This window comes from Oncorhynchus masou, unplaced genomic scaffold (assembly GCF_036934945.1).
Source record: "Oncorhynchus masou masou isolate Uvic2021 unplaced genomic scaffold, UVic_Omas_1.1 unplaced_scaffold_1384, whole genome shotgun sequence".
Lineage (NCBI taxonomy): Eukaryota > Metazoa > Chordata > Actinopteri > Salmoniformes > Salmonidae > Oncorhynchus > Oncorhynchus masou.
The window spans coordinates 64,827-92,821 of NW_027003757.1; the positions used below are offsets into that span (position 1 = coordinate 64,827).

Below are 27,995 nucleotides of genomic sequence, written 5' to 3' on the forward strand. Positions count from 1 at the left end.
ATTACCATCCATGTAATCTGATCTAGGATCAGATCTCCCCCATTAAACACACACCCAATCTGACCTAGGATCAGATCTAGATCCATGTAATCTGATCCTTGAACCTAGATCAGCCCTTTGAGGTTTTAAGAATATGGGACCGGATTTCTTAATGAGTCAAAGTTGTTCTCTGAAGAGGCGGGCTGGAGGCGAGGATGCAAATGAGGAAACCAAGTGAGCTACGACTTTTTATTTCTGATGTGCCTCAAAAAGGGAACAGCCATAAAACCATTGGTCACAGGCCTTGAACAGAAGACGTTCTGACATGTACTGCAATCATTATACAACTCAAATACATAACAGGTGAATGTATGTACAGCGTGATCAATATTTACCGTCAGACTTTAATATCTACGAGATGATGGCCATAAAACGGGGGGGGGGGGGGGGAAGTTCAACACGTCAGCATGAATAATACACAGTTCAGTGTATGGACAGCGAAGCCCCCAATTCAGAGAGAGACAGTAGAGCAGTAGACAATGAAACAGAGCTCCTTTAATTAAAGAAAAAAAAATACACTAATTCATGTTCAATGACATATGGATCAATCAACTTCACAAGTGAAGAAACTGCCATAATTTAACAAAGATCTGAAATCTAAATCAGAGCATCATTTGATGCAGGTAAATGATGGAGAAACACATGATGCATTGTGGTCCATAGTTCAGCAGGTTGGGGGTCCAGTCCATTTCCAGTCAATTCACAAAGCAAACCTAATTCCAAATGTTCCTGATTGAGGAGAACTGGAATTTCAGTGTACTTTCTGAATGGACTAGATTTGAACCCCAATGTTCAGTATCAAGTACATGTTGCAAGCATGCTGTATGGGTTATGTCAAAGCCAGCTTTTGATCAAGTCATGATTGGGGTCAATTTGAATTGAAGTCAGTCAATTGAGGAAGTGAATTGTATTTAACATTGCTAATGTAAAAACTTGGAATAAATAACTTCTGCTTTTCAGTTTGAGAAATCATTGAATTTTTTCTTCTTCATTTATTGTATTGGACTTTCATTTGACTTCCTGAATTGATGACTTCCCATTCAACTTGACCACAACCCCAGATCAAGTGTATCACGTGTTGCTGCATTAGACAGTGTTGGCGTCCCTCTTCCCAATCTGGCAGTACAGGGTCATGGCGAAGGCCATTCCAAAGAGCTGAAACACAAAAACAGATACGTCACAACCTATTCACTACCCGGCTATAGCCCGGTCCCACATCAGTTTGTGGTGTCTAGCCTGGTTCCAGATCCATTTGTACAGTCTTGCCAACAGGTTGTTAATTGCCAATGACAAACAGCCATCGGCGTTGCCAAGAAGGTGCCAACAGATCTGGGATCAGGATACATTCACTAAGTACTGAGTGAATTACACATATCCATCGTAATGCCAATGAGAACAGCCATAAAGTAAGAGTTAGTGAAGATGAAACAGACCAGTACTGAACAGTGACTAGAACAATACAAATGTATTCCATTTATATGACTGGTACAGTACATAATATATTGTATTAATAGAGGCTTTGTTATGCATAATATAATGTATTAATATAAGCTTTGTGTTAAGGGAATTTTTATCAATGATGACTAATTATGTATCCGTTTCAAATCAGGACTGACTAATCAGAATACTATTACGTTACTGCATATGTACTAATCAGAATACTATTACGTTGCTGCATATGTACTAATCAGAATACTATTACGTTACTGCATATGTACTAATCAGAATACTATTACGTTACTGCATATGTACTAATCAGAATACTATTATGTTACTGTATATGTACTGAGTTTTCTTTCTGATCCCAGTGCTGAATATAATGTGTGTAAATGTGGTCAAGTGTTAGAACAATACGGTCTGTTCCTTACTGCAATAATGAACGATATCTTCAACTCAGAATACTATCTACACAAGTTACTGGCTCATATGTACTAAATCAGAATACGATTGGGAAGGCTTGTTACTGCATTTGTACTAGGGTGGGAGAAGACGGGTTACTGCATAATGCGTCATATTTATACCTGTGGTAACCTGTTTCTGTTCAGTACAAAGAGCAGTAGAGATTGATTTAAGACTGGGCTACTGTATTATTATAGAATAAGGGTCTTACAAATCCTGTATGAATTGACAAGTGTTTAAATGTACTAATTGAATTAAAACAGAGCAATTTAATTCCTTTAAACACTTTGTTATAGAGATTGAACTTTTGGATTCTTACCATCAAGACTGCGATACCAAATGCAATCCCCAGCGCGATGATTGCGTTCTTCTCCATGAAGGAAGTCACAAACTTGACACAAGGCTGCAGAGGACAAAGCAAACAGTCAACACTAGTGAACACCAGGTCAGGGTAATGTCAAAGACACTGCTTTTATCATCCTGGAACCCTCTATGGTTTCATGTGGCTGTAGATCATTTCCCTGTACAGGTTCTGTTTATAGGAGTGTAGTAATGGTAATGTATGGTAGTAATAAGCTCTTTCCTGAGGACGGCTCATTGTTACTGTCCCCATATTGTATTCATTTTCTTTCTTGAATTTGACCTCACCATCCCAAGGCAGTGTTACGCTGAATACTAGATGCTGTTCTTCCACTAACCTCATTGCAACTCCCCTCCAAGTCTCCGACCACTACCTTGTATCCTTTTCCCTCTCGCTGGTCAGGATGGTATTGAGTTAGAACTCTGCCTCTTCCATCCTATCATCTCTTCCCTCTGGTACTTCTCCAACCTATCTCCTGATTCTGTCCTATCCATGTTAATCCAGGCCGGAACGGTGTTATCCGTGGCTCGATGACTCATTGAAGCTCACTTTTAGGAATTAGGAAAACCTTACATCCTTTCATCAATTTTCCTCCTCTGTCTCTGCTGCTAAAGCCACTTTCCAAATTCCAAGCATCTGCCTCTAACCCTAGGAAGCTAATTATGCCACCTTCCCCTCCCTCCTGAATCCTCCCCCCCCCTCCTCCTCTCTGCAGATGACTTCAGAATAAACCATTTTGAAAAGAAGGTCTGCAGAATCCGATCCTCGTTTGCAAGTACAAACGACACCGCTAGCTGCCCTACCCTGTGCTCTGACTATTACAGATGAAATCTCGCTTCTTGTATGTACCGGCCATAAACAACCTTTGACCCATATCCTACTTCTCCAGACCAAAGACCTTTCCCTTACCTACTACTCATCAACTCATCCCTGACCGCTGGCTATGTCCCTTCCGTCTTCAAGAGAGCGAGAGTTGCACCCCTTCTGAAAAAATACCTCGATCCCTCCGATGTCAACAACTCAGACCAGTATCCCTTCTTTCTTTGTCTCCAAAACTCTTGAACGTTCCTGGCAGCTCTCCCGCTATCTCTCTCAGAATGACCTTCTCGATCCAAATCAGTCAGGTTTCAAGACTAGTCATTCAACTGAGACTGCTCTTCTCTGTATATGTACTAATCCGCACTGCTAAAGCTAACTTCTCCTCTGCTCTCATCAGGTTCTAGACATATCGGCTGCCTTCGATACTGTGAACCATCAGATCCTCCTCTCCACCCTCTCCGAGTATGTACATCTCCGAATGCTTGATTGCGTCCTACCTGGTAATACTAGGTATGTGGCGAGAATCTGTCTCCTCGCCAGTTCACCACTGGTGTCCCCCAGGGCTCTGTTCTAGTTCTCCTATTCTCGCTATACACCAAGTCACTTGGCTCTGTCATAACCTCACATGGTCTCTCCTATCATTGCTATGGACGACATGTATATCTTCTCCTTTCCCCTTCTGATGACCAGGTGGAATGTCTCTGCATGTCTGGCAGACATATCAGTGTGGATGAGGATCACCACCTCAAGCTGAACCTCGGCAAGACGGAGCTGCTCTTTCTTCCTCCCGGGGAAGGACTGCCCGCTCCATGATCTCGCCATCACGGTTGACAACTCCATTGTGTCCTCCTCCCAGTGCGCTAAGAACCTTGTAATGTGGTCAACACCCTGTCGTATAACCAACATCATGGCGGTGGCCCGTGTTCTGTGGTTCATGCTCTAAACATCCGTACGACCCTGCCTCACACAGGAAGCGGCGCAGGTCCTAATCCAGGCACTATCTCCCGGGATTACTGCAAACTCGCTGTTGGCTGGGCTCCAGCCTGTGCCATTAAACCCCTAAACTCATCCAGAACGCCGCAGCCCGTCTGGTGTTCAACCTTCCCAAGTTCTCTCACGTCACCCCGCTCCTCCGCTCTCTCCACTGGCTTCAGTTGAAGTCAGTTCCGCTACAAGACCATGGTGCTTGCCTACGGAGCTGTGAGGGTAACGGCACCGCAGTACCTCCAGGCTCTGATCAGGCCCTACACCCAAGCAAGGGTGCATTCATCCACCTCTGGCCTGCTCGCCTCCCTACCATTGAGGAAGTACAGTTCCCGTCAGCCCAGTAAAACTGTTAATGTAGGCCCCCCAATGGTGGAACAAACTCCCTCACGACGCCAGGACAGCGGAGTCAATCACCACCTTCCGTAGTGTACCTGGAATGTAAGGAATACCTAGGATAGGATAATGTAATCCTACCCCCTTAATGATTTAGTGCACTATTGTAAAGTGGCTACTGGATGTCAGAAGGTGAATTCACCAATTTGTAAGTCGCTCTGGATAAGAGTTCTGCTAAATGACTTAAATGTAATGTAAATGTAGTGTATGGAATGTAGAGTAGTGGAATGGTAATGTATGGTAGTATAGTGGAATGTAGAGTAGTGGTAGTGTAGAGTAATGGTAATGTATGGTAGTGTAGTGGTAGTGTAGTGGAATGTAGAGTAGTGGTAGTGTAATGGTAATGTATGGTAGTGTAGAGTAGTGGTAGTGTAGTGGAATGTAGAGTAGTGGTAGTGTAATGGTAATGTATGGTAGTGTAGAGTAGTGGTAGTGTAATGGTAATGTATGGTAGAGTAGTGGTAGTGTAGTGGAATGTAGAGTAGTGGTAGTGTAATGGTAATGTATGGTAGTGTAGAGTAATGGTAATGTATGGTAGTGTAGAGTAGTGGTAGTGTAGTGTAATTGTAATGTATGGTAGTGTAGGGTAGTAGGTAGTGTAGTGGAATGTAAAGTAGTGGTAGTGTAATGGTAATGTATGGTAGTGTAGAGTAGTGGTAGTGTAGTGTAATGTAGTGCAGCAGTAATGTAATGTGCGTTTATTGACGTTTCCTTTATACCAAGTAAAGCCACCTTCCTTGAGTTTTCTAAATAGTATTTTGTTAATATGTGATTGCCTGCTTACCGTTGAGTACACTTGGCGTCCATCTGCACTTTGGCACGTCTGAGAGGTGTCAACACAGTTACAAGAGCTGGGGACAGTGGAGCCCCAGTCAGAGGGTCCGTTGATCAGTCCACAGCACTTTGCCTGAAAAACAAAGGAGTTAGCCCTCCGTCTCACCGACAAAGGGGTTGTGTTCAGTAAAGGCACACTGGCATTTTCCCGTTGCAAATTATTTCACTACAATCTGTTGAGGTAGCAACCCATCTAACAATTTTTTTTTTAAAGTTATTCAGTTAGTCAACAAAACAATCCAATAACATTCGTAGCCGATTTAGAACAATTAATCTGGACCCAACTAATTAAGTTAAACCAATAATTATTCATACATTCATGACAGGACCATCGATTACTGCGTCCCCGAATTGCACTCCGTTCCCTTTGGAAACAAAGTAGGACCCTATGGGTTCTGCTCAAAAGTACTTCACTACAGGGAATTGATACAATGTGGCACATCCTATGTCCAGGTGATTCATCTTGGGACCTGTGAAACCACCACTTTTTGGGGGAGGCAGGTAGCCTGGTGGATAGAGCATTGGGCCAGCAACTGAAATGTTGCTAGATTGAATCCCCGAGCTGACAAGGTAAGACAAAAATATGAACAATATGCCGCTGAACAAGGCAGTTAACCCTCTGTTCCTCGGCCGTCACTGTAAATAAGAATTTGTTCTTAACTGTGTTATCATGGGTAATACCATTGAGGAGTTTTGAATTGTAGGGTGGTGTGGGGGGGGGGGGGGGGGTTCAACTTCATTGGCTGATCCCTCCTTATGGCCCTGTTGGAGTCACGTCCAACTTGGTCATCAGGAGAGATCAAAGAACTCATTGAACTTGTGATGAAGTGTACTACTTCAAAACAGCGAGTACCTCAACGGCGTTGCCCCTGTGTTCACAGACACCATAATTGGACATGTAAAAAGAAAATCTATCATTCTGTATGGTACCTCCACTTCCAGTTTCTGCAAGTCCGTTTGAACTTCAGGCTTCTGGTCCTTCAGTGGTAGCAGCTTCGCCAGAGTCTCCTTCACCCACACCTGAGACTGGAAGAGGCCATTTACAGTCATGGAACAGTAGGGGAGTCACACAAAGACACGAAACAGGTGTGGACCAGTAGGGGAGTCACACAAAAACAGGTGTGGACCAGTAGGGGAGTCACACAAAGACATGAAACAGGTGTGGAACAGTAGGGGAGTCACACAAAGACACGAAACAGGTGTGGAAAGGATGTTTTATTACCACATTCAACAAGTATCAAGGTCCCAACAGGTTAAGAGTTTCGGGCAAGGAACCGAGAGGTCGAAGGTTAGAATCCGGGCCGAATAAGGGACAAACTGTCGCTGTTCCTTTGCACAAGGCAACCTAGTTGCACCTGCAAGTCGCTCTGAATAAGAGCTTCTCCTAAATGAATAAAATATAAAAATCTGATCGCACCGAGTGGGTCATCACGGGTGATGATGTCCTCCTTACCTTCCCCTCACTGACACGGTGTGTGAGACATCCCTCTGAGCACAGAATTCAAGTCAACTTCTATTCCACGTTAGTTCAACGTAATTTCATTGAAATGTGGAAACGCTGATTCAACCAGTGAGGGTTTCCTCCTTACCTTCTTCTCTCCGACAGCTCCCAGGATTCCGGCGATCAACAGGAGGATGAAGATGAGGAGCAGCCCGAGGAAGAACTGAAACAAAAACAACCGCACATTTGACATTTGTCCCATTAAGGGGACAGGGGACAGATATCTGGGTTTAACATTTTAATCTGATTTGGGTTTTTACCAAACTGAAACGATACTCTGATCCTTCAGATAAGGATTTGGTAATTCAATATCACCTTTAAAAAAAAAAAAAAAATTCAGGATTCAAATTTAGTGATGAGACTATTTTTGATACCGAAAAAAAATATTTACCCAATTTGTGTTACAGCCTGAACTCAAAATGGATTAAACACCCCCCCACCTCACCCATTTATGCACAATACTGCGTAATGGCAAAAAAAATGTTTTAGACATTCGCACATTTATTGAAATCACATTTATAAAAGTATCCACCCAACCCCCCTTGAATACTTTCTGAAGGCACAATATAAAAGGGATTTGCTCCATTTTAAATTTGACTTATTTTCATTAAATGTAGTTCACTCATCTCTGTGTCCCTGTAATTGTGAAGTAGTACCCCAATGTCAATTAGATGGTGTGGTGTGGGCCAATTCAAAGCACTGAAAATCTGGATTCTGTGATCTTGATATGTTGCCATCTGGATCAGATTGATCCATTATTTTCTGGAGTTGGAAGAAATGGCTGAAAAACAGCCAGATTGTAATCGTCTGATCCTGGATAACAAACACAGACTCTGGATCATTCTGATCTCTAAAGTTGTGAAAAACGAAGAAGAAGACTTGTCCAATGGGTGACCTGGGAAACCAGCTCACACGTGGCATCTTTTGCAAGAGTGACATCTCTGACATGTATGAAAAGGTTAAATAAATGATTGTGTGTGTAGGTACTTTTTCCACATTGTTCCATCTTACATACAACACGCCATAATGACAAAGCGAAAACAAGTTTTGCATTTTTTTTGCAAATTTATTTTAAAAAACTGAAATCTTATTTACATAAGTATTCAGACCCTTTGTTATGAGACTCGGAAGTGATCTCAGGTGCATCTTATTTACATTGATCGTCCTTGATATGTTTCTACAACTTGAATTGAGTCCACCTGTGGTCAATTTAATTGGACATGATTTGGAAAGGAACACATCTGTCTATACAATGTCCCAGGGTTGACCGTGCATGTCAGAGCAAAAACCAATCCGTGAGGTTCAAGGAGTTGTCCGTATAGCACAGACACGGGAAAGGATAGCCAATCAAATATTCTGTGGCATTGATCAGTGGCGTCCATCATTCTTAAATGGAAGACGTTTGGAACCACCAAGACTCAACCTAGAGCTGTCCTCACGGCCAAACTGAGCAATAGGGGAAGGGGCTTGGTCAGTGAGGTGACCAAGAAACCGATGGTCACTCTGACAGAGGTCTAGAATTCCTCTGGAAATGGGAGAACGTTCCAGAATGGCAACAATCTTTGCAGTACTCCACCAATCAGGCCTTCATGGTAGAGTGGCCAGACAGAAGCCACTCCTCAGTAAAAAGGCTTGGAGTTTGCTAGAAGGCACCTAAAGGAATCGGACCATGAGAAAAATTATTGTGTGATGAAACCAAGATTTAACTCTTTGGCCTGAATGCCAAGCGTCATGTCTTGAGGAAACCTGGCACCATCCCTACGGTGAAGCATGGTGGTGGCAGCATCATGTCTGGAGGAAACCTGGCACCATCCCTATGGTGTATCATGGTGGTGGCAGCATCATGTCTGGAGGAAACCTGGCACCATCCCTACGGTGAAGCATGATGGTGGCAGCATCATGCTGTGGGGATGTTTTTCAGTGGCAGGGACAAGGAGACTAGTCCGGAATGAGGGAAAATGAACGGAGCAAAGTACAGAGAGATACTTGATGAAAACCTGCTCCAGAGCACTCAGGACCTCAGACTGGGGCGAAGCTTCACCTTCCAACAGGACAACAACCCTAAGCACACAGCCAACGCAGGAGTGGCTTCCGGACAAGTCTCAATGTCCTTGAGTGGCCGAGCCAGAGCCCGGACTTGAACCCGATAAAACATCTCTGGAGAGACCTGAAAATAGCTGTGCAGCAACGCTCCCCATTCAACCGGACAGATCTTGCGGGGATCTGCAGAGAAGAATGGGAGAAACTTCCCAAATACAGGTGTGTCAAGCTTGTTGCATCATTCGGGGTGGCAGGGTAGCCTAGTGGTTAGAGCGTTGGACTAGTAACTGGAAGGTTGCAAGTTCAAACCCCGAGCTGACAAGGTACAAATCTGTCGTTCTGCCCCTGAACAGGCAGTTAACCCACTGTTCCTAGACCGTCATTGAAAAAAAGAATATTTTCTTAACTGACTTGCCGAGTTAAATAAAGGTAAAATAAAAATAAAAAAAATTCAACAAGACTCAAGTTTGTAATCGCTGCCAAAAGTGCTTCAACAAAGTACTGAGAAAAGGTCCTGAAGACTTGTAACAGGGATTGTTTTTATTACATTATTACAACCTGTTTTTGCTTTGTCATTAATGGAGTATGGTGATGTCATTATGGGGTATGGTGATGTCATTATGGGGTATGGTGATGTCATTATGGGGTATGGTGATGTCATTATGGGGTATTGTGATGTCATTATGGGGTATTGTGATGTCATTATGGGGTATTGTGATGTCATTATGGGGTATTGATGTCATTATGGGGTATTGTGTAGATTGAGGGGGGAAAAAAGTTCATATATTTTTGAATACGGCTGTAACATGAAATGTGGAACAAGTCAAGGTCTGAAGACGTTGCATATGAAGAGACTGCTTTGGTTAGAACCTAGAACCACTTCAGCGGTTGGCTATTGGGACAGCATTATCCTATGCAGTGTACAATAATGTAACATTTTCAATGTAAATGTGAGGGTTGGCTATTGTAAGGGAGTGTGTTTCCCCTCACCAGAATTAGCATGCATCGGTTTTCCTTAATGGCTCCACAGCAGCCCAGGAAGCCCAGTACCATGATGATGACGCCAACAGCTATCAGCAGGTCTACAAACGGCACTGCCTCATCCATTATCTGAGGGAGGAGGACAGACCGTTACTCATTTTACATGGAGATATGTGCTGAATAGGTTTATATGACTGGATGCGTTTGTTTCAAGGTGTTATTTTTTACTGTGTAAAGAGGGCTTTTGATGGTGTTGGCATTAATTTAGTGTCACACTGGACATTTCCTTACCACGTTCCCATTCTTGCTCACTTTGAGGTAGATGGAGACACCAAGAATGACGCAGCCACTGATCTGGAAAACAAAATGAGATGAAATGAGCGTTTTATCTGGAATCAAACTTTAGAAAGTTGTGTGTCAATGTCACTGGGATTGAAGGAACAGGTCTTGTTGCATACCAACAACATGAATGTGGATTCATTTTAAAGAATCACAACGCACTAGCGACATCTAGTGGCAACTGAGGAACTACAGTTGAACCACCATCACAATGGAGGAGATACAGCATCATCCAGCCCCCACATGAGGATATGTTTCCTGGGTTAACAGTGGACTCTAGACCACATGGGAGAATCTCAATTGCATTAACTTGATTCCTCAGATCCTCTCCTCTTAAATCCAGAGGGGAGAGGATGTGAGGAATCCAGGAAATTAAATAGAGATTAATTGAACATTTTTTTTTTGCCAGTCAACACAACTCCAGTAACTTGAAGCCATCGAAGGATGATTTGTTTGAAAGCATTCCATACTCACAGTATGGGCCTGTGGACATGTAGACATGGGGTTAAATGTCAAGGCTACATGAATGAATGCTCATTATTTAGAGAGATTATATACCATATACCCACATTTATGTTGAAGACATTCTGCGATGACTGGACTATGAATTTTGTAATTATTTTGGCTTTCAAAAAGTTGAGATTCCCTTCAAGTTTTTTCTTTTTTAAAGATTCTAATTGAGATTAACTCCAAATATGAGTCCCCACATCCACACAGCCCCCCTTGTGGCCTAGAGTGGCATAACCATGCAGGAGAGGTTGTGACATGACTTGCATCGTGTCATTCCACACCCGTGCATCCAGTGACTCAAAAACACAGGAACCAGAAAACCTCTCAGCACTAAAGCTAAATGCAAAGAGGGCCGTTTCCAAAACAAACACTGGGGTATAGTCTTCGACAAGAGAGCAAACAACGGTAACTTTGTTCTTTAGCCAGGGACACTTTAAAATGAGCTTCTACACACCATCAACATATTACACTATAACCTAGGTACAGTCAACATATTACACTATAACCTAGGTACAGTCAACATATTACACTATAACCTAGGGACAGTCAACATATTACACTATAACCTAGGGACAGTCAACATATTACACTATAACCTAGGGACAGTCAACATATTACACTATAACCTAGGGACAGTCAACATATTACACTATACCCTAGGGACAGTCAACATATTACACTATAACCTAGGGACAGTCAACATATTACACTATAACCTAGGGACAGTCAACATATTACACTATAACCTAGGGACAGTCAACATATTACACTATAACCTAGGGACAGTCACCATATTACACTATAACCTAGGGACAGTCAACATATTACACTATAACCTAGGGACAGTCAACATATTACACTATAACCTAGGGACAGTCAACATATTACACTATAACCTAGGGACAGTCAACATATTACACTATAACCTAGGGACAGTCAACATATTACACTATAACCTACAGTAGTTACAGTCAACATATTACACTATAACCTAGGTACAGTCAACATATTACACTATAAACAAAGGGACAGTCAACATATTACACTATAACCTAGGGACAGTCACCATATTACACTATAACCTAGGGACAGTCAACATATTACACTATAACCTAGGGACAGTCAACATATTACACTATAACCTAGGGACAGTCAACATATTACACTATAACCTGAGGGACAGTCAGGGACAGTCACCATATTACACTATAACCTAGGGACAGTCAACATATTACACTATAACCTAGGGACAGTCAACATATTACACTATAACCTAGGGACAGTCAACATATTACACTATAACCTAGGTACAGTCAACATATTACACTATAACCTAGGGACAGTCAACATATTACACTATAACCTAGGGACAGTCAACATATTACACTATAACCTAGGTACAGTCAACATATTACACTATAACCTAGGTACAGTCAACATATTACACTATAACCTAGGTACAGTCAACATATTACACTATAACCTAGGGACAGTCAACATATTACACTATAACCTAGGGACAGTCAACATATTACACTATAACCTAGGGACAGTCAACATATTACACTATAACCTAGGGACAGTCAACATATTACACTATAACCTAGGGACAGTCAACATATTACACTATAACCTAGGGACAGTCAACATATTACACTATAACCTAGGGACAGTCAACATATTACACTATAACCTACAGTAGTTACAGTCAACATATTACACTATAACCTAGGGACAGTCAACATATTACACTATAACCTAGGGACAGTCAACATATTACACTATAACCTACAGTAGGGACAGTCAACATATTACACTATAACCTAGGGACAGTCAACATATTACACTATAACCTAGGTACAGTCAACATATTACACTATAACCTAGGTACAGTCAACATATTACACTATAACCTAGGGACAGTCAACATATTACACTATAACCTAGGGACAGTCAACATATTACACTATAACCTAGGGACAGTCAACATATTACACTATAACCTAGGGACAGTCAACATATTACACTATAACCTAGGGACAGTCAACATATTACACTATAACCTAGGGACAGTCAACATATTACACTATAACCTAGGTACAGTCAACATATTACACTATAACCTAGGTACAGTCAACATATTACACTATAACCTAGGGACAGTCAACATATTACACTATAACCTAGGGACAGTCAACATATTACACTATAACCTAGGGACAGTCAACATATTACACTATAACCTAGGGACAGTCAACATATTACACTATAACCTAGGGACAGTCAACATATTACACTATAACCTAGGGACAGTCAACATATTACACTATAACCTAGGGACAGTCAACATATTACACTATAACCTAGGTACAGTCAACATATTACACTATAACCTAGGGACAGTCAACATATTACACTATAACCTAGGGACAGTCAACATATTACACTATAACCTAGGTTACAGTCAACATATTACACTATAACCTAGGGACAGTCAACATATTACACTATAACCTAGGGACAGTCAACATATTACACTATAACCTAGGGACAGTCAACATATTACACTATAACCTAGGGACAGTCAACATATTACACTATAACCTAGGTTACAGTCAACATATTACACTATAACCTAGGGACAGTCAACATATTACACTATAACCTAGGGACAGTCAACATATTACACTATAACCTAGGGACAGTCAACATATTACACTATAACCTAGGGACAGTCAACATATTACACTATAACCTAGGGACAGTCAACATATTACACTATAACCTAGGTACAGTCAACATATTACACTATAACCTAGGTACAGTCAACATATTACACTATAACCTAGGTACAGTCAACATATTACACTATAACCTAGGGACAGTCAACATATTACAACATATTACACTATAACCTAGGGACAGTGAACATATTACACTATAACCTACAGTAGTTACAGTCACCATATTACACTATAACCTAGGTTCAACATATTACACTATAACCTAGGGACAGTCAACATATTACACTATAACCTAGGGACAGTCAACATATTACACTATAACCTAGGGACAGTCAACATATTACACTATAACCTAGGGACAGTCAACATATTACACTATAACCTAGGTACAGTCAACATATTACACTATAACCTAGGGACAGTCAACATATTACACTATAACCTAGGGACAGTCAACATATTACACTATAACCTAGGGACAGTCAACATATTACACTATAACCTAGGGACAGTCAACATATTACACTATAACCTACAGTCAGTTACAGGGACAGTCAACATATTACACTATAACCTAGGGACAGTCAACATATTACACTATAACCTAGGGACAGTCAACATATTACACTATAACCTAGGTACAGTCAACATATTACACTATAACCTAGGGACAGTCAACATATTACACTATAACCTAGGGACAGTCAACATATTACACTATAACCTAGGTAGTTACAGTCAACATATTACACTATAACCTAGGGACAGTCAACATATTACACTATAACCTAGGGACAGTCAACATATTACACTATAACCTAGGTACAGTCAACATATTACACTATAACCTAGGGACAGTCAACATATTACACTATAACCTAGGTACAGTCAACATATTACACTATAACCTAGGTACAGTCAACATATTACACTATAACCTAGGGACATATTACACTATAACCTAGGGACAGTCAACATATTACACTATAACCTAGGGACAGTCAACATATTACACTATAACCTAGGGACAGTCAACATATTACACTATAACCTAGGTACAGTCAACATATTACACTATAACCTAGGGACAGTCAACATATTACACTATAACCTAGGGACAGTCAACATATTACACTATAACCTATAACCTAGGTACAGTCACCATATTACACTATAACCTAGGGACAGTCAACATATTACACTATAACCTAGGGACAGTCAACATATTACACTATAACCTACAGACAGTCAACATATTACACTATAACCTAGGGACAGTCAACATATTACACTATAACCTAGGTACAGTCAACATATTACACTATAACCTAGGTACAGTCAACATATTACACTATAACCTAGGGACAGTCAACATATTACACTATAACCTAGGGACAGTCAACATATTACACTATAACCTAGGGACAGTCAACATATTACACTATAACCTACAGTAGTTACAGTCACCCCTGGTTAATATATTACACTATAACCTAGGGACAGTCAACATATTACACTATAACCTAGGGACAGTCAACATATTACACTATAACCTAGGGACAGTCAACATATTACACTATAACCTAGGGACAGTCAACATATTACACTATAACCTAGGGACAGTCAACATATTACATATAACCTACAGTATAACCTAGGGACAGTCAACATATTACACTATAACCTAGGGACAGTCAACATATTACACTATAACCTAGGGACAGTCAACATATTACACTATAACCTAGGGACAGTCAACATATTACACTATAACCTAGGGACAGTCAACATATTACACTATACCCTAGGGACAGTCAACATATTACACTATAACCTAGGGACAGTCAACATATTACACTATAACCTAGGTACAGTCAACATATTACACTATAACCTACAGTAGGTACAGTCACCATATTACACTATAACCTAGGGACAGTCAACATATTACACTATAACCTAGGGACAGTCAACATATTACACTATAACCTAGGGACAGTCAACATATTACACTATAACCTAGGGACAGTCACCATATTACACTATAACCTAGGGACAGTCAACATATTACACTATAACCTAGGGACAGTCAACATATTACACTATAACCTAGGGACAGTCAACATATTACACTATAACCTAGGGACAGTCAACATATTACACTATAACCTAGGGACAGTCAACATATTACACTATAACCTAGGGACAGTCAACATATTACACTATAACCTAGGGACAGTCACCACTATAACCTAGGTTAATATATTACACTATAACCTAGGGACAGTCAACATATTACACTATAACCTAGGGACAGTCAACATATTACACTATAACCTAGGGACAGTCAACATATTACACTATAACCTAGGTACAGTCAACATATTACACTATAACCTAGGGACAGTCAACATATTACACTATAACCTACAGTAGTTACAGTCAACATATTACACTATAACCTACAGTAGTTAGTCAACATATTACACTATAACCTAGGTACAGTCACCATATTACACTATAACCTAGGGACAGTCAACATATTACACTATAACCTAGGTACAGTCAACATATTACACTATAACCTACAGTAGGTACAGTCAACATATTACACTATAACCTAGGGACAGTCAACATATTACACTATAACCTAGGGACAGTCAACATATTACACTATAACCTAGGGACAGTCAACATATTACACTATAACCTAGGGACAGTCACCATATTACACTATAACCTAGGGACAGTCAACATATTACACTATAACCTAGGGACAGTCAACATATTACACTATAACCTAGGGACAGTCAACATATTACACTATAACCTAGGGACAGTCAACATATTACACTATAACCTAGGGACAGTCAACATATTACACTATAACCTAGGTACAGTCAACATATTACACTATAACCTAGGGACAGTCAACATATTACACTATAACCTAGGGACAGTCAACATATTACACTATAACCTAGGGACAGTCAACATATTACACTATAACCTAGGGACAGTCAACATATTACACTATAACCTAGGGACAGTCAACATATTACACTATAACCTAGGGACAGTCAACATATTACACTATAACCTAGGGACAGTCACCATATTACACTATAACCTAGGTACAGTCAACATATTACACTATAACCTAGGGACAGTCAACATATTACACTATAACCTAGGGACAGTCAACATATTACACTATAACCTAGGGACAGTCAACATATTACACTATAACCTAGGGACAGTCAACATATTACACTATAACCTAGGTACAGTCAACATATTACACTATAACCTAGGGACAGTCAACATATTACACTATAACCTAGGTACAGTCAACATATTACACTATAACCTAGGGACAGTCAACATATTACACTATAACCTAGGGACAGTCAACATATTACACTATAACCTAGGGACAGTCAACATATTACACTATAACCTAGGGACAGTCAACATATTACACTATAACCTAGGGACAGTCAACATATTACACTATAACCTAGGGACAGTCAACATATTACACTATAACCTAGGGACAGTCAACATATTACACTATAACCTAGGGACAGTCAACATATTACACTATAACCTAGGGACAGTCAACATATTACACTATAACCTAGGGACAGTCAACATATTACACTATAACCTAGGGACAGTCAACATATTACACTATAACCTAGGACAGTCAACATATTACACTATAACCTAGGGACAGTCAACATATTACACTATAACCTAGGGACAGTCAACATATTACACTATAACCTAGGGACAGTCAACATATTACACTATAACCTAGGGACAGTCAACATATTACACTATAACCTAGGGACAGTCAACATATTACACTATAACCTAGGTACAGTCAACATATTACACTATAACCTAGGTACAGTCAACATATTACACTATAACCTAGGTACAGTCAACATATTACACTATAACCTAGGGACAGTCAACATATTACACTATAACCTAGGGACAGTCAACATATTACACTATAACCTAGGGACAGTCAACATATTACACTATAACCTAGGGACAGTCAACATATTACACTATAACCTAGGGACAGTCAACATATTACACTATAACCTAGGGACAGTCAACATATTACACTATAACCTAGGGACAGTCAACATATTAATAACCTAGGGACAGTCAACATATTACACTATAACCTAGGGACAGTCAACATATTACACTATAACCTAGGGACAGTCAACATATTACACTATAACCTAGGGACAGTCAACATATTACACTATAACCTAGGGACAGTCAACATATTACACTATAACCTAGGGACAGTAGGGACAGTCAACATATTACACTATAACCTAGGGACAGTCAACATATTACACTATAACCTAGGGACAGTCAACATATTACACTATAACCTAGGGACAGTCAACATATTACACTATAACCTAGGGACAGTCACCATATTACACTATAACCTAGGGACAGTCACACTATAACCTAGGGACAGTCAACATATTACACTATAACCTAGGGACAGTCAACATATTACACTATAACCTAGGGACAGTCAACATATTACACTATAACCTAGGGACAGTCAACATATTACACTATAACCTAGGGACAGTCAACATATTACACTATAACCTAGGGACAGTCAACATATTACACTATAACCTAGGGACAGTCAACATATTACACTATAACCTAGGGACAGTCAACATATTACACTATAACCTAGGGACAGTCAACATATTACACTATAACCTAGGGACAGTCAACATATTACACTATAACCTAGGGACAGTCAACATATTACACTATAACCTAGGGACAGTCAACATATTACACTATAACCTAGGGACAGTCAACATATTACACTATAACCTAGGGACAGTCAACATATTACACTATAACCTAGGGACAGTCAACATATTACACTATAACCTAGGGACAGTCAACATATTACACTATAACCTAGGGACAGTCAACATATTACACTATAACCTAGGGACAGTCAACATATTACACTATAACCTAGGTTACAGTCACCATATTACACTATAACCTAGGGACAGTCAACATATTACACTATAACCTAGGGACAGTCAACATATTACACTATAACCTAGGGACAGTCAACATATTACACTATAACCTAGGGACAGTCACCATATTACACTATAACCTAGGGACAGTCAACATATTACACTATAACCTAGGGACAGTCAACATATTACACTATAACCTAGGGACAGTCAACATATTACACTATAACCTAGGGACAGTCACCATATTACACTATAACCTAGGGACAGTCACTATACACCCTAGGGACAGTCAACATATTACACTATAACCTAGGTACAGTCAACATATTACACTATAACCTAGGTACAGTCAACATATTACACTATAACCTAGGTACAGTCAACATATTACACTATAACCTAGGTACAGTCAACATATTACACTATAACCTAGGTACAGTCAACATATTACACTATAACCTAGGGACAGTCATAACCTATAACCTAGGTACAGTCAACATATTACACTATAACCTAGGGACAGTCAACATATTACACTATAACCAGTAACATATTACACTATAACCTAAGTACAGTCAACATATTACACTATAACCTAGGGACAGTCAACATATTACACTATAACCTAGGGACAGTCAACATATTACACTATAACCTAGGGACAGTCAACATATTACACTATAACCTAGGTCAGTCACATATTACACTATAACCTAGGGACAGTCAACATATTACACTATAACCTACAGTCAGGTCCAGTCACCCCTGGTGAATATATTACACTATAACCTACAGTCAGGTCCAGTCACCCCCTGGTGAATATATTACACTATAACCTAGGGTCAGTCACCCCTGGTCAACATATTACACTATAACCTAGGGACAGTCAACATATTACACTATAACCTAGGTACAGTCAACATATTACACTATAACCTAGGGACAGTCATATTACACTATAACCTACAGTAGGTATTACACAGTCACCCCTGGTGAATATATTACACTATAACCTACGTACAGTCAACATATTACCCCTAGGTGAATATATTACACTATAACCTACAGTAGGTACAGTCAACCCCCTGGTGAATATATTACACTATAACCTACAGTAGGTCCAGTCACCCCTGGTGAATATATTACACTATAACCTACAGTAGGTCCAGTCACCCCTGGTGAATATATTACACTATAACCTACAGTAGGTCCAGTCACCCCTGGTTAATATATTACACTATAACCTAGGGACAGTCACCATATTACACTATAACCTAGGTTAATATATTACACTATAACCTACAGTAGGTACAGTCACCACTATAACCTGGGAATATATTACACTATAACCTAGTACAGTCCATATTACCTATAACCTGGTGAATATATTACACTATAACCTACAGTAGGTCCAGTCACCTCTGGTGAATATATTACACTATAACCTACAGTAGGTCCAGTCACCCCTGGTGAATATATTACACTATAACCTACAGTAGGTCCAGTCACCCCTGGTGAATATATTACACTATAACCTACAGTAGGTCCAATCACCTCTGGTTAATATATTACACTATAACCTACGTACAGTCACCCCTGGTTAATATATTACACTATAACCTACAGTAGGTCCAGTCACCCCTGGTTAATATATTACACTATAACCTACAGTAGGTCCAGTCACCCCTGGTGAATATATTACACTATAACCTACAGTAGGTCCAATCACCTCTGGTTAATATATTACACTATAACCTACAGTAGGTACAGTCACCTCTGGTTAATATATTACACTATAACCTACGTACAGTCACCCCTGGTTAATATATTACACTATAACCTACAGTAGGTCCAGTCACCCCTGGTGAATATATTACACTATAACCTACAGTAGGTCCAGTCACCCCTGGTTAATATATTACACTATAACCTACAGTAGGTCCAGTCACCCCTGGTTAATATATTACACTATAACCTACAGTAGGTACAGTCACCCCTGGTGAATATATTACACTATAACCTACAGTAGGTCCAGTCACCCCTGGTGAATATATTACACTATAACCTACAGTAGGTCCAGTCACCCCTGGTGAATATATTACACTATAACCTACAGTAGGTCCAGTCACCCCTGGTGAATATATTACACTATAACCTACAGTAGGTCCAGTCACCCCTGGTTAATATATTACACTATAACCTACAGTAGGTCCAGTCACCCCTGGTTAATATATTACACTATAACCTACAGTAGGTACAGTCACCCCTGGTGAATATATTACACTATAACCTACAGTAGGTCCAGTCACCCCTGGTTAATATATTACACTATAACCTACGTAGGTCCAGTCACCTCTGGTTAATATATTACACTATAACCTACAGTAGGTCCAGTCACCCCTGGTTAATATATTACACTATAACCTACAGTAGGTCCAGTCACCCCTGGTTAATATATTACACTATAACCTACAGTAGGTACAGTCATCTGGTCAAATACGTGGAGTGATGAGACAACTTGGGGAAAGGCAATGAACAGTTACATCCCTGTGATGAAGCAGTTAGATTTCTGGGACGTGTAAATAGACCACATTACAAATAGAGGGCAGGGCAGGTATCAGTTCCCCCTTGTGCTTTTCCTATCGGATTGTTGCTAAGCAACCTCACAAAGCTTTTGTTTTATTATTGAGATAAAGACCCGGTCCCCTTGCAAAGACTGGACAGGCAGAAGACATGAGTCTTTGACAAAGAACAGGTTGTGAGCAGATCCTTGCTATTGTCTGGTCATTCACTGGCCCTGACATCATCCCAAATGGTATCTGATTACCCATTGGCCCAGAGGAGTATGCTTCCAATCAAGATCAAGGAGTTAAACCAGCTAACTGGCCTGAATATCATCCCAAATGGAATCTGATTAGAGACGGTCTAATGGCCTCATCCACACATCTAGGTTTAGCTTAACGTTAAGTAAACCAGAAAAAAAAAATCTGTTGTTTCTCAAAGTTAGCAGGCTAACTCATTGATCCTGTTTTGTGGTATACCCCTCTGGTCAACAGTAGTGCACTATAGGGAATCCTAGGGTTCCATTTGGGACACCTAATAGTAATTGCACCTGTCCACAAAGGTCAGGTGACACCTTATACCTCAGACTGAATACCCTTTGTTTGTAAACCAACTTAACACAAAACGTACCTGGCGAGCCAAGCGTTCAGTTATTGCAGTGAGGCAACATTGGCTGCCTGAAAATATCACAAGTCTAAACAATAGAGTACAGTTATGTCTAGATACAGTGGGGCAAAAGTATTTAGTCAGCCACCAATTGTGCAAGTTCTCCCACTTAAAAAGATGAGGCCTGTAATTTTCATCATAGGTACACTTCAACTATGACAGACAAAATGAGAAGAAAAAAATCCAGAAAATCACATTGTAGGATTTAATGAATTTATTTGCAAATTATGGTGGAAAATAAGTATTTGCTCAATAACAAAAGTTTCTCAATACTTTGTTATATACCCTTTGTTGGCAATGACAGAGGTCAAACGTTTTCTGTAAGTCTTCACAAGGTTCACACTGTTGCTGGTATTTTGGCCCATTTCTCCATGCAGATCTCCTCTAGAGCAGTGATGTTTTGGGGCTGTTGCTGGGCAACACGGACTTTCAACTTCCTCCAAAGATTTATGGGGTTGAGATCTGGAGACTGGCTAGGCCACTCCAGGACCTTGAAATGCTTCTTACGAAGCCACTCCGTTGCCCGGGCGGTGTGTTTGGGATCATTGTCATGCTGAAAGACCCAGCCACGTTTCATCTTCAATGCCCTTGCTGATGGGAGGTTCACTCAAAATCTCACGATACATGGCCGCATTCATTCTTTCCTTTACACGGATCAGTCGTCCTGGTCCCTTTGTAGAAAAACAGCCCCAAAGCATGATGTTTCCACCCCCATGCTTCACAGTAGGTATGGTGATCTTTGGATGCAACTCAGCATTCTTTGTCCTCCAAACACGACGAGTTGAGTTACCAAAAACGTCTATTTTGGTTTCATCTGACCATATAACATTCTCCCAATCTTCTTCTGGATCATCCAAATGCTCCCTAGCAAATTTCAGACGGGCCTGGACATGTACTGGCTTAAGCAGGGGGGGGAACACGTCTGGCACTGCAAGATTTGAGTCCCTGGCAGCATAGTGTGTTACTGATGGTAGGTTTTGTTACTTTGGTCCCAGCTCTCTGCAGGTCATTCACTAGGTCCCCTCGTGTGGTTCTGGGATTTTTGCTCACCGTTCATGTGATAATTTTGACCCCACGGGGTGAGATCTTGCTTGGAGCCACAGATTGAGGGAGATTATCAGTGGTCTTGTATGTCTTCCATTTACTAATAATTGCTCCCACAGTTTATTTCTTCAAACCAAGCTGCTTACCTATTGCAGATTCAGTCTTCCCAGCCTGGTGCAAGTCTACACATTTTGTTTCTGGTGTCCTTTGACAGCTCTTTGGTCTTGGCCATAGTGGAGTTTGGAGTGTGACTGTTTGAGGTTGTGGACAGGTGCTATTAATACAGGTAACGGGTGGAGGACAGAGAAGCCTCTGAAAGAAGAAGTTACAGATCTGTGAGAGCCAGAAATCTTGCTTGTTTGTAGGTGACCAAATACTTATTTTCCACCATAATTTGCAAATAAATTCATTAAAAATCCTACAATGTGATTTTCTGGATTTCTTTTCTCCTCATTTTGTCTGTCATAGTTGAAGTGTACCTATGATGAAAATTACAGGCCTCTCGTTTTTAAAAATGGGAGAACTTGCACAATTGGTGGCTGACTAAATACTTTTTTGCCCCACTGTACATGACGAGTGGTATGCTTAACCAAGGAACACGGAGCAACACGGCTTTCCATTCTAGAACGGCACAAGTGTTCCATTTTAGAAGACACTTCTGCAATAACATTCTGGCACCATTTCAGTCGTATAGAAGTTGAAGGAGTTCAAACCTCACACTAAACACTGTGCCTGGTGACATTTAGCCAGATATCTGGATTGTATTCATTACACACCAAAAGGAAGAAAACTGACCAAATCAGGGAGGGGGGGTAGAGGCTTGTCCATTGAGAAACATTAATTTGTATTATTATTTTTTTAGCTATGGATTGCACTAATGAATACGACCCTGCTTTAACTGTGGGAACTGAGAAGGATTGTTATGCTATAGTCGTAAAGACAACATCTTCCAGAATCAATGGAGGTAGAATTAGTTCTTTCCCTTCCCAGTCCCCCCAGAGAGTGAGTTCTCCTTCCCAGTCCCCCAGAGAGTGAGTTCTCCTTCCCAGTCCCCCCAGAGTGTGAGTTCTCCTTCCCAGTCCCCCCAGAGAGTGAGTTCCCCTTCCCAGTCCCCCAGAGAGTGAGTTCTCCTTCCCAGTCCCCCCAGAGAGTGAGTTCTCCTTCCCAGTCCCCCCAGAGAGTGAGTTCTCCTTCCCAGTCCCCCCAGAGTGTGAGTTCTCCTTCCCAGTCCCCCCAGAGTGTGAGTTCTCCTTCCCAGTCCCCCCAGAGTGAGTTCTCCTTCCCAGTCCCCCCAGAGTGTGAGTTCTCCTTCCCAGTCCCCCCAGAGAGTGAGTTCCCCTTCCCAGTCCCCCCAGAGAGTGAGTTCTCCTTCCCAATCCCCCCAGAGTGTGAGTTCTCCTTCCCAATCCCCCCAGAGTGTGAGTTCTCCTTCCCAGTCCCCCAGAGAGTGAGTTCTCCTTCCCAATCCCCCCAGAGTGTGAGTTCTCCTTCCCAATCCCCCCAGAGTGTGAGTTCTCCTTCCCAATCCCCCCAGAGTGTGAGTTCTCCTTCCCAGTCCCCCCAGAGTGTGAGTTCTCCTTCCCAGTCCCCCCAGAGAATGAGTTCTCCTTCCCAGTCCCCCCAGAGAGTGTGAGTTCTCCTTCCCAATCCCCCCAGAGTGTGAGTTCTCCTTCCCAGTCCCCCCAGAGTGTGAGTTCTCCTTCCCAATCCCCCCAGAGTGTGAGTTCTCCTTCCCAGTCCCCCCAGAGTGTGAGTTCTCCTTCCCAGTCCCCCCAGAGAGTGAGTTCTCCTTCCCAATCCCCCCAGAGTGTGAGTTCTCCTTCCCAATCCCCCCAGAGAATGAGTTCTCCTTCCCAGTCCCCCCAGAGAATGAGTTCTCCTTCCCAGTCCCCCCAGAGTGAGAACCAGTTAGGGCAGTCCCACACTGTAGAACAGTGACTCCCAGTGATTAAATGACACCCAGTCCCCCAGAGTGTGAGTTCTCCTTCCCAGTCCCCCCCAGAGAGTGAGTTCTCCTCCCAGTCCCCCCAGTTTCATAAGTCCTCAGGCCAATCCCCCCAGATTAATATGGGACTGTCCTGAAACATGTCCACAGGCCTAATGCAAACACAGTTGAAGTGAAGTTCTTAGCCAAATCCCACATTTAAACTCAGTTTCAGAATTCTTTACATTTAATCCCAGTAAAAGAGTCATTGTTTTAGGATCACCATGTTATTTTTAAGAATGTGAAATATCAGAATAATATGAGAGAAAGTTTTTTTCAGCTTTTATTTATTTCATCACATTCCCAGTTGGTCAGAAGTTTACATGCTACCAAATACCCAATTGAGTGGATTGCCATTAAATTGTTTGTTTATCTTGGGTCAAATGTGTCGGGTCTCCTTCCACAATAAGTTGGGTGAATTTTGGCCCATTCCTTCTGACAGAGCTGGTGTAACAGTCAGGTTTTGGTAGACCTCCTTGCTCGCACATGCTTTTTCAGTTCTGCCCACAAATTATCTATAGGATTGAGGTCAGGGCGTTGTGATGGCCACTCCCAATACCTTGACTGTTGTCTTTAAGCCATTTTGCCACAACTCTGGAAGTATGCTTGGGGTCATTGTCCATTTGGAAGACCCATTTGCGACCAAGATTTAACTTCCTGACTGATGTCTTGAGATGTTGCTTCAATATATCCACATAATATTCCATCCTTCCGTCCCCCTTGTTCCTCCAAACATAACGATGGTCATTATGGCCGAACAGTTCTATTTTTGTTTCATCAGACCAAAGGACAAAAAGTACGATCTTTGTCCCCATGTGGAGTTCCTATCCGTAGTCTGGCTTTATGGCGGTTTTGGAGCAGTTTCTTCTTCCCTGCTGAGCGGCCTTTCAGGTTATGTCGATAAAGAACTCATTTTACTGTGGATATAGTTACTTTTGTATCTGCTTCCTCCAGCATCTTCACAAGGTCCCTTGCTGTTGTTCTGAGATTGATTTGCACTTTTCACACCAAAGTACGTTAATCTCTAGGAGACAGAACATGTCTCCTTCCTGAGTGGTATGATGGCTGCGTGGTCCCATGGTGTCTATACTTACGTACTATTGTTTGTACAGATGAACGTGGTATCTTCAGGCTTTTGGAAATTGCTCCCAAGGAAGAACCAGACTTGTGGAGGTCTACAAAAAAAACATTCTGAGGTCTTGGCTGATTTCTTTTGATTTTCCCATGATATCAAGCAAAGAGGCACTGAGTTTGAAGGTCAGCCTTGAAATACATTCACAGGTACACCTCCAACAGACTCAAATGACGTCAATTAGCCTATCAGAAGCTTCTAAAGACATGACATAATTTTCTGAAATTTCCCAAGCTGTTTAAAGGCACAGTCAACTTAGTGTATGTAAACTTCTGACCCACTGGAATTGCGATAGTGAATTAGAAGTGAAATAATCGGTCTTTGTGGAGTGGTTGAAAAGTGAGTTTTAATGACTCCACTCTAAGTGCATGTAAACTTCCGGACTTCAACTGTACATAGTGCTGTAACCTGCGAGTCTCTACAGTGCTGCAACTCTCCAACCTGTTGTGCTACATTACATTAGTGATGAACCTCTCCAACCTGTTGTGCTACATTACAGTGCTGTACCCACTACAGGTTAGCACCTCTTCACCCCATAACAAAAGGGTTTAGCTACTAACACATGACTTTAATACACTGTCCACTACCCCATCAAGACAACCCCTAGGCTACTGAATATAGATATGTACAGGACATTCCAGAGAAAGAATAGTATAACAAATGATAACAGCTCTATAAAAAGTGACAGAATTGTATATTTTATTTATTCATTCGATTAGCTCCAGCCTTCCATCGGATCACCAAGATGGAGTGTTGTGACATATTGGTTAGGCTCCATATCTACCCGATCTTTAAGAGCGCCACTAAATACCTGGGGTGGGGGGGGGGCTGTTTCAGAGACGAGACAGAATTAGAACTATGGTTTCTGGTTTGTTTAAGGTTCGGTAAACAGCCGCAAAAACTCAGGACAGGTAAACAGGAAGCACTACACTTAGTGATATTTTCCACAACAACAGTAGAATATTGTATGTCCTACGTTGCCTGTCCAGACTAGTTTAAGAAGAAGCTGACAAAACATACAGAGAAAAGCACTTGGCTGTAAGGTTTCTTTCTACACACAGATTAAATCACCATGTCACGTCTTCCAAAACAACTACTTGTAAAAACTCAGTACAGAAACCAATGACAAAGTGATTGTTATTATTCTTTGAAGGGTTTAGACCTGAGAAGTGCATCTATACATTATCCTGCTAGGACCTGGCTATAACTTCCCTCTGGTCGGGCTGAGAAAGTGGCAAAATGGAATTATCATTGATTTGATCATGTCTTTGGAAAAGATGGAGAAAGCCAGTGTGGCTCTATGGAACAGAAACCATACGAAGGAGGGAGTGGTCAGTGTTTGTCTAAGGCTTCATGAATGTTAGTCATGTGATGTTCACACATTGTTTCCATAGAAATTTGAACGTCATCTCATTTCCATTGCAGACATGTAAACAGATTTTAAAATGGATTACTATGTGTACTAGGCTACTAGTTGATCACTAAACAAACAAACACATCACTATACACCACACACACACATCAAACCAATGGAGAACAACACTATAGCTAAAGTAAAACATGTAGGTTAATAGGACTCACCCAGAACAGTAGATTGAAGAGGAAGAGCAAGTACTTGATACACTTATTCACAGCCATCTTCCAACCTTCCAACAGACAGGAAAGACGTGATGTGACAGACCAATGTTAAGTTAATCCCTATTCCTCTGTTCCAGACCCACCCTGGTGTTGCAGGTGTATGTGTGAGAGGGTTCTTTCACAAGCTCGTATTTAAAAGCTGTGGGTGTGGTTACTGAGTACTTAGTCCAGTCACCAACAGTCTCCTACCAGTCCCCTCCCTCTAGCTCGTATTTAAAAGCTGTGGGTGTGGTTACTGAGTACTTAGTCCAGTCACCAACAGTCTCCTACCAGTCCCCTCCCTCTAGCTCGTATTTAAAAGCTGTGGGTGTGGTTACTGACTGTGGTTACTGTCCAGTCACTCTCCTACCAGTCCCCTCCCTAGTCCAGGCTGTGGGTGTGGTTACTGAACTTAGTCTCAGTCTACCAGTCCCTACCAGTCCCTCCCTAGCTCGTATTTAAAAGCTGTGGGTGTGGTTACTG

At 41.2% G+C, this 27,995-nt stretch overlaps 1 protein-coding gene across 1 annotated transcript; it reads right to left on the reverse strand.

The window, feature by feature from the left end:
- Nucleotides 1-514: 514 nt before the first annotated feature.
- Nucleotides 515-27,654, reverse strand: LOC135530577 (tetraspanin-8-like). The gene is made up of 8 exons (XM_064958876.1): nucleotides 27,477-27,654; nucleotides 10,146-10,208; nucleotides 9,864-9,983; nucleotides 6,922-6,996; nucleotides 6,263-6,358; nucleotides 5,283-5,405; nucleotides 2,258-2,341; nucleotides 515-1,194 (listed from the first exon to the last, which is right to left on the reverse strand). The coding sequence occupies exons 1-8, from the start codon at nucleotides 27,531-27,533 to the stop codon at nucleotides 1,126-1,128; spliced, it is 687 nt and encodes a 228-aa protein (XP_064814948.1). The 5' UTR covers nucleotides 27,534-27,654; the 3' UTR covers nucleotides 515-1,125.
- Nucleotides 27,655-27,995: the final 341 nt, after the last annotated feature.

What these genes read in the sequence shown, in the direction of transcription:
- LOC135530577 (XM_064958876.1), bottom strand. Translation starts at nt 27,533, where the DNA reads ATGGCTGTGAATAAGTGTATCAAGTACTTGCTCTTCCTCTTCAATCTA. An exon ending in TGAGCAAGAATGGGAACGTG is followed by an intron (nt 9,984 to 10,145) that starts GTAAGGAAATGT and finishes CTCCTCCCTCAG; the next exon opens with ATAATGGATGAGGCAGTGCC. An exon ending in ACCGATGCATGCTAATTCTG is followed by an intron (nt 6,997 to 9,863) that starts GTGAGGGGAAAC and finishes TTTTTGTTTCAG; the next exon opens with TTCTTCCTCGGGCTGCTCCT.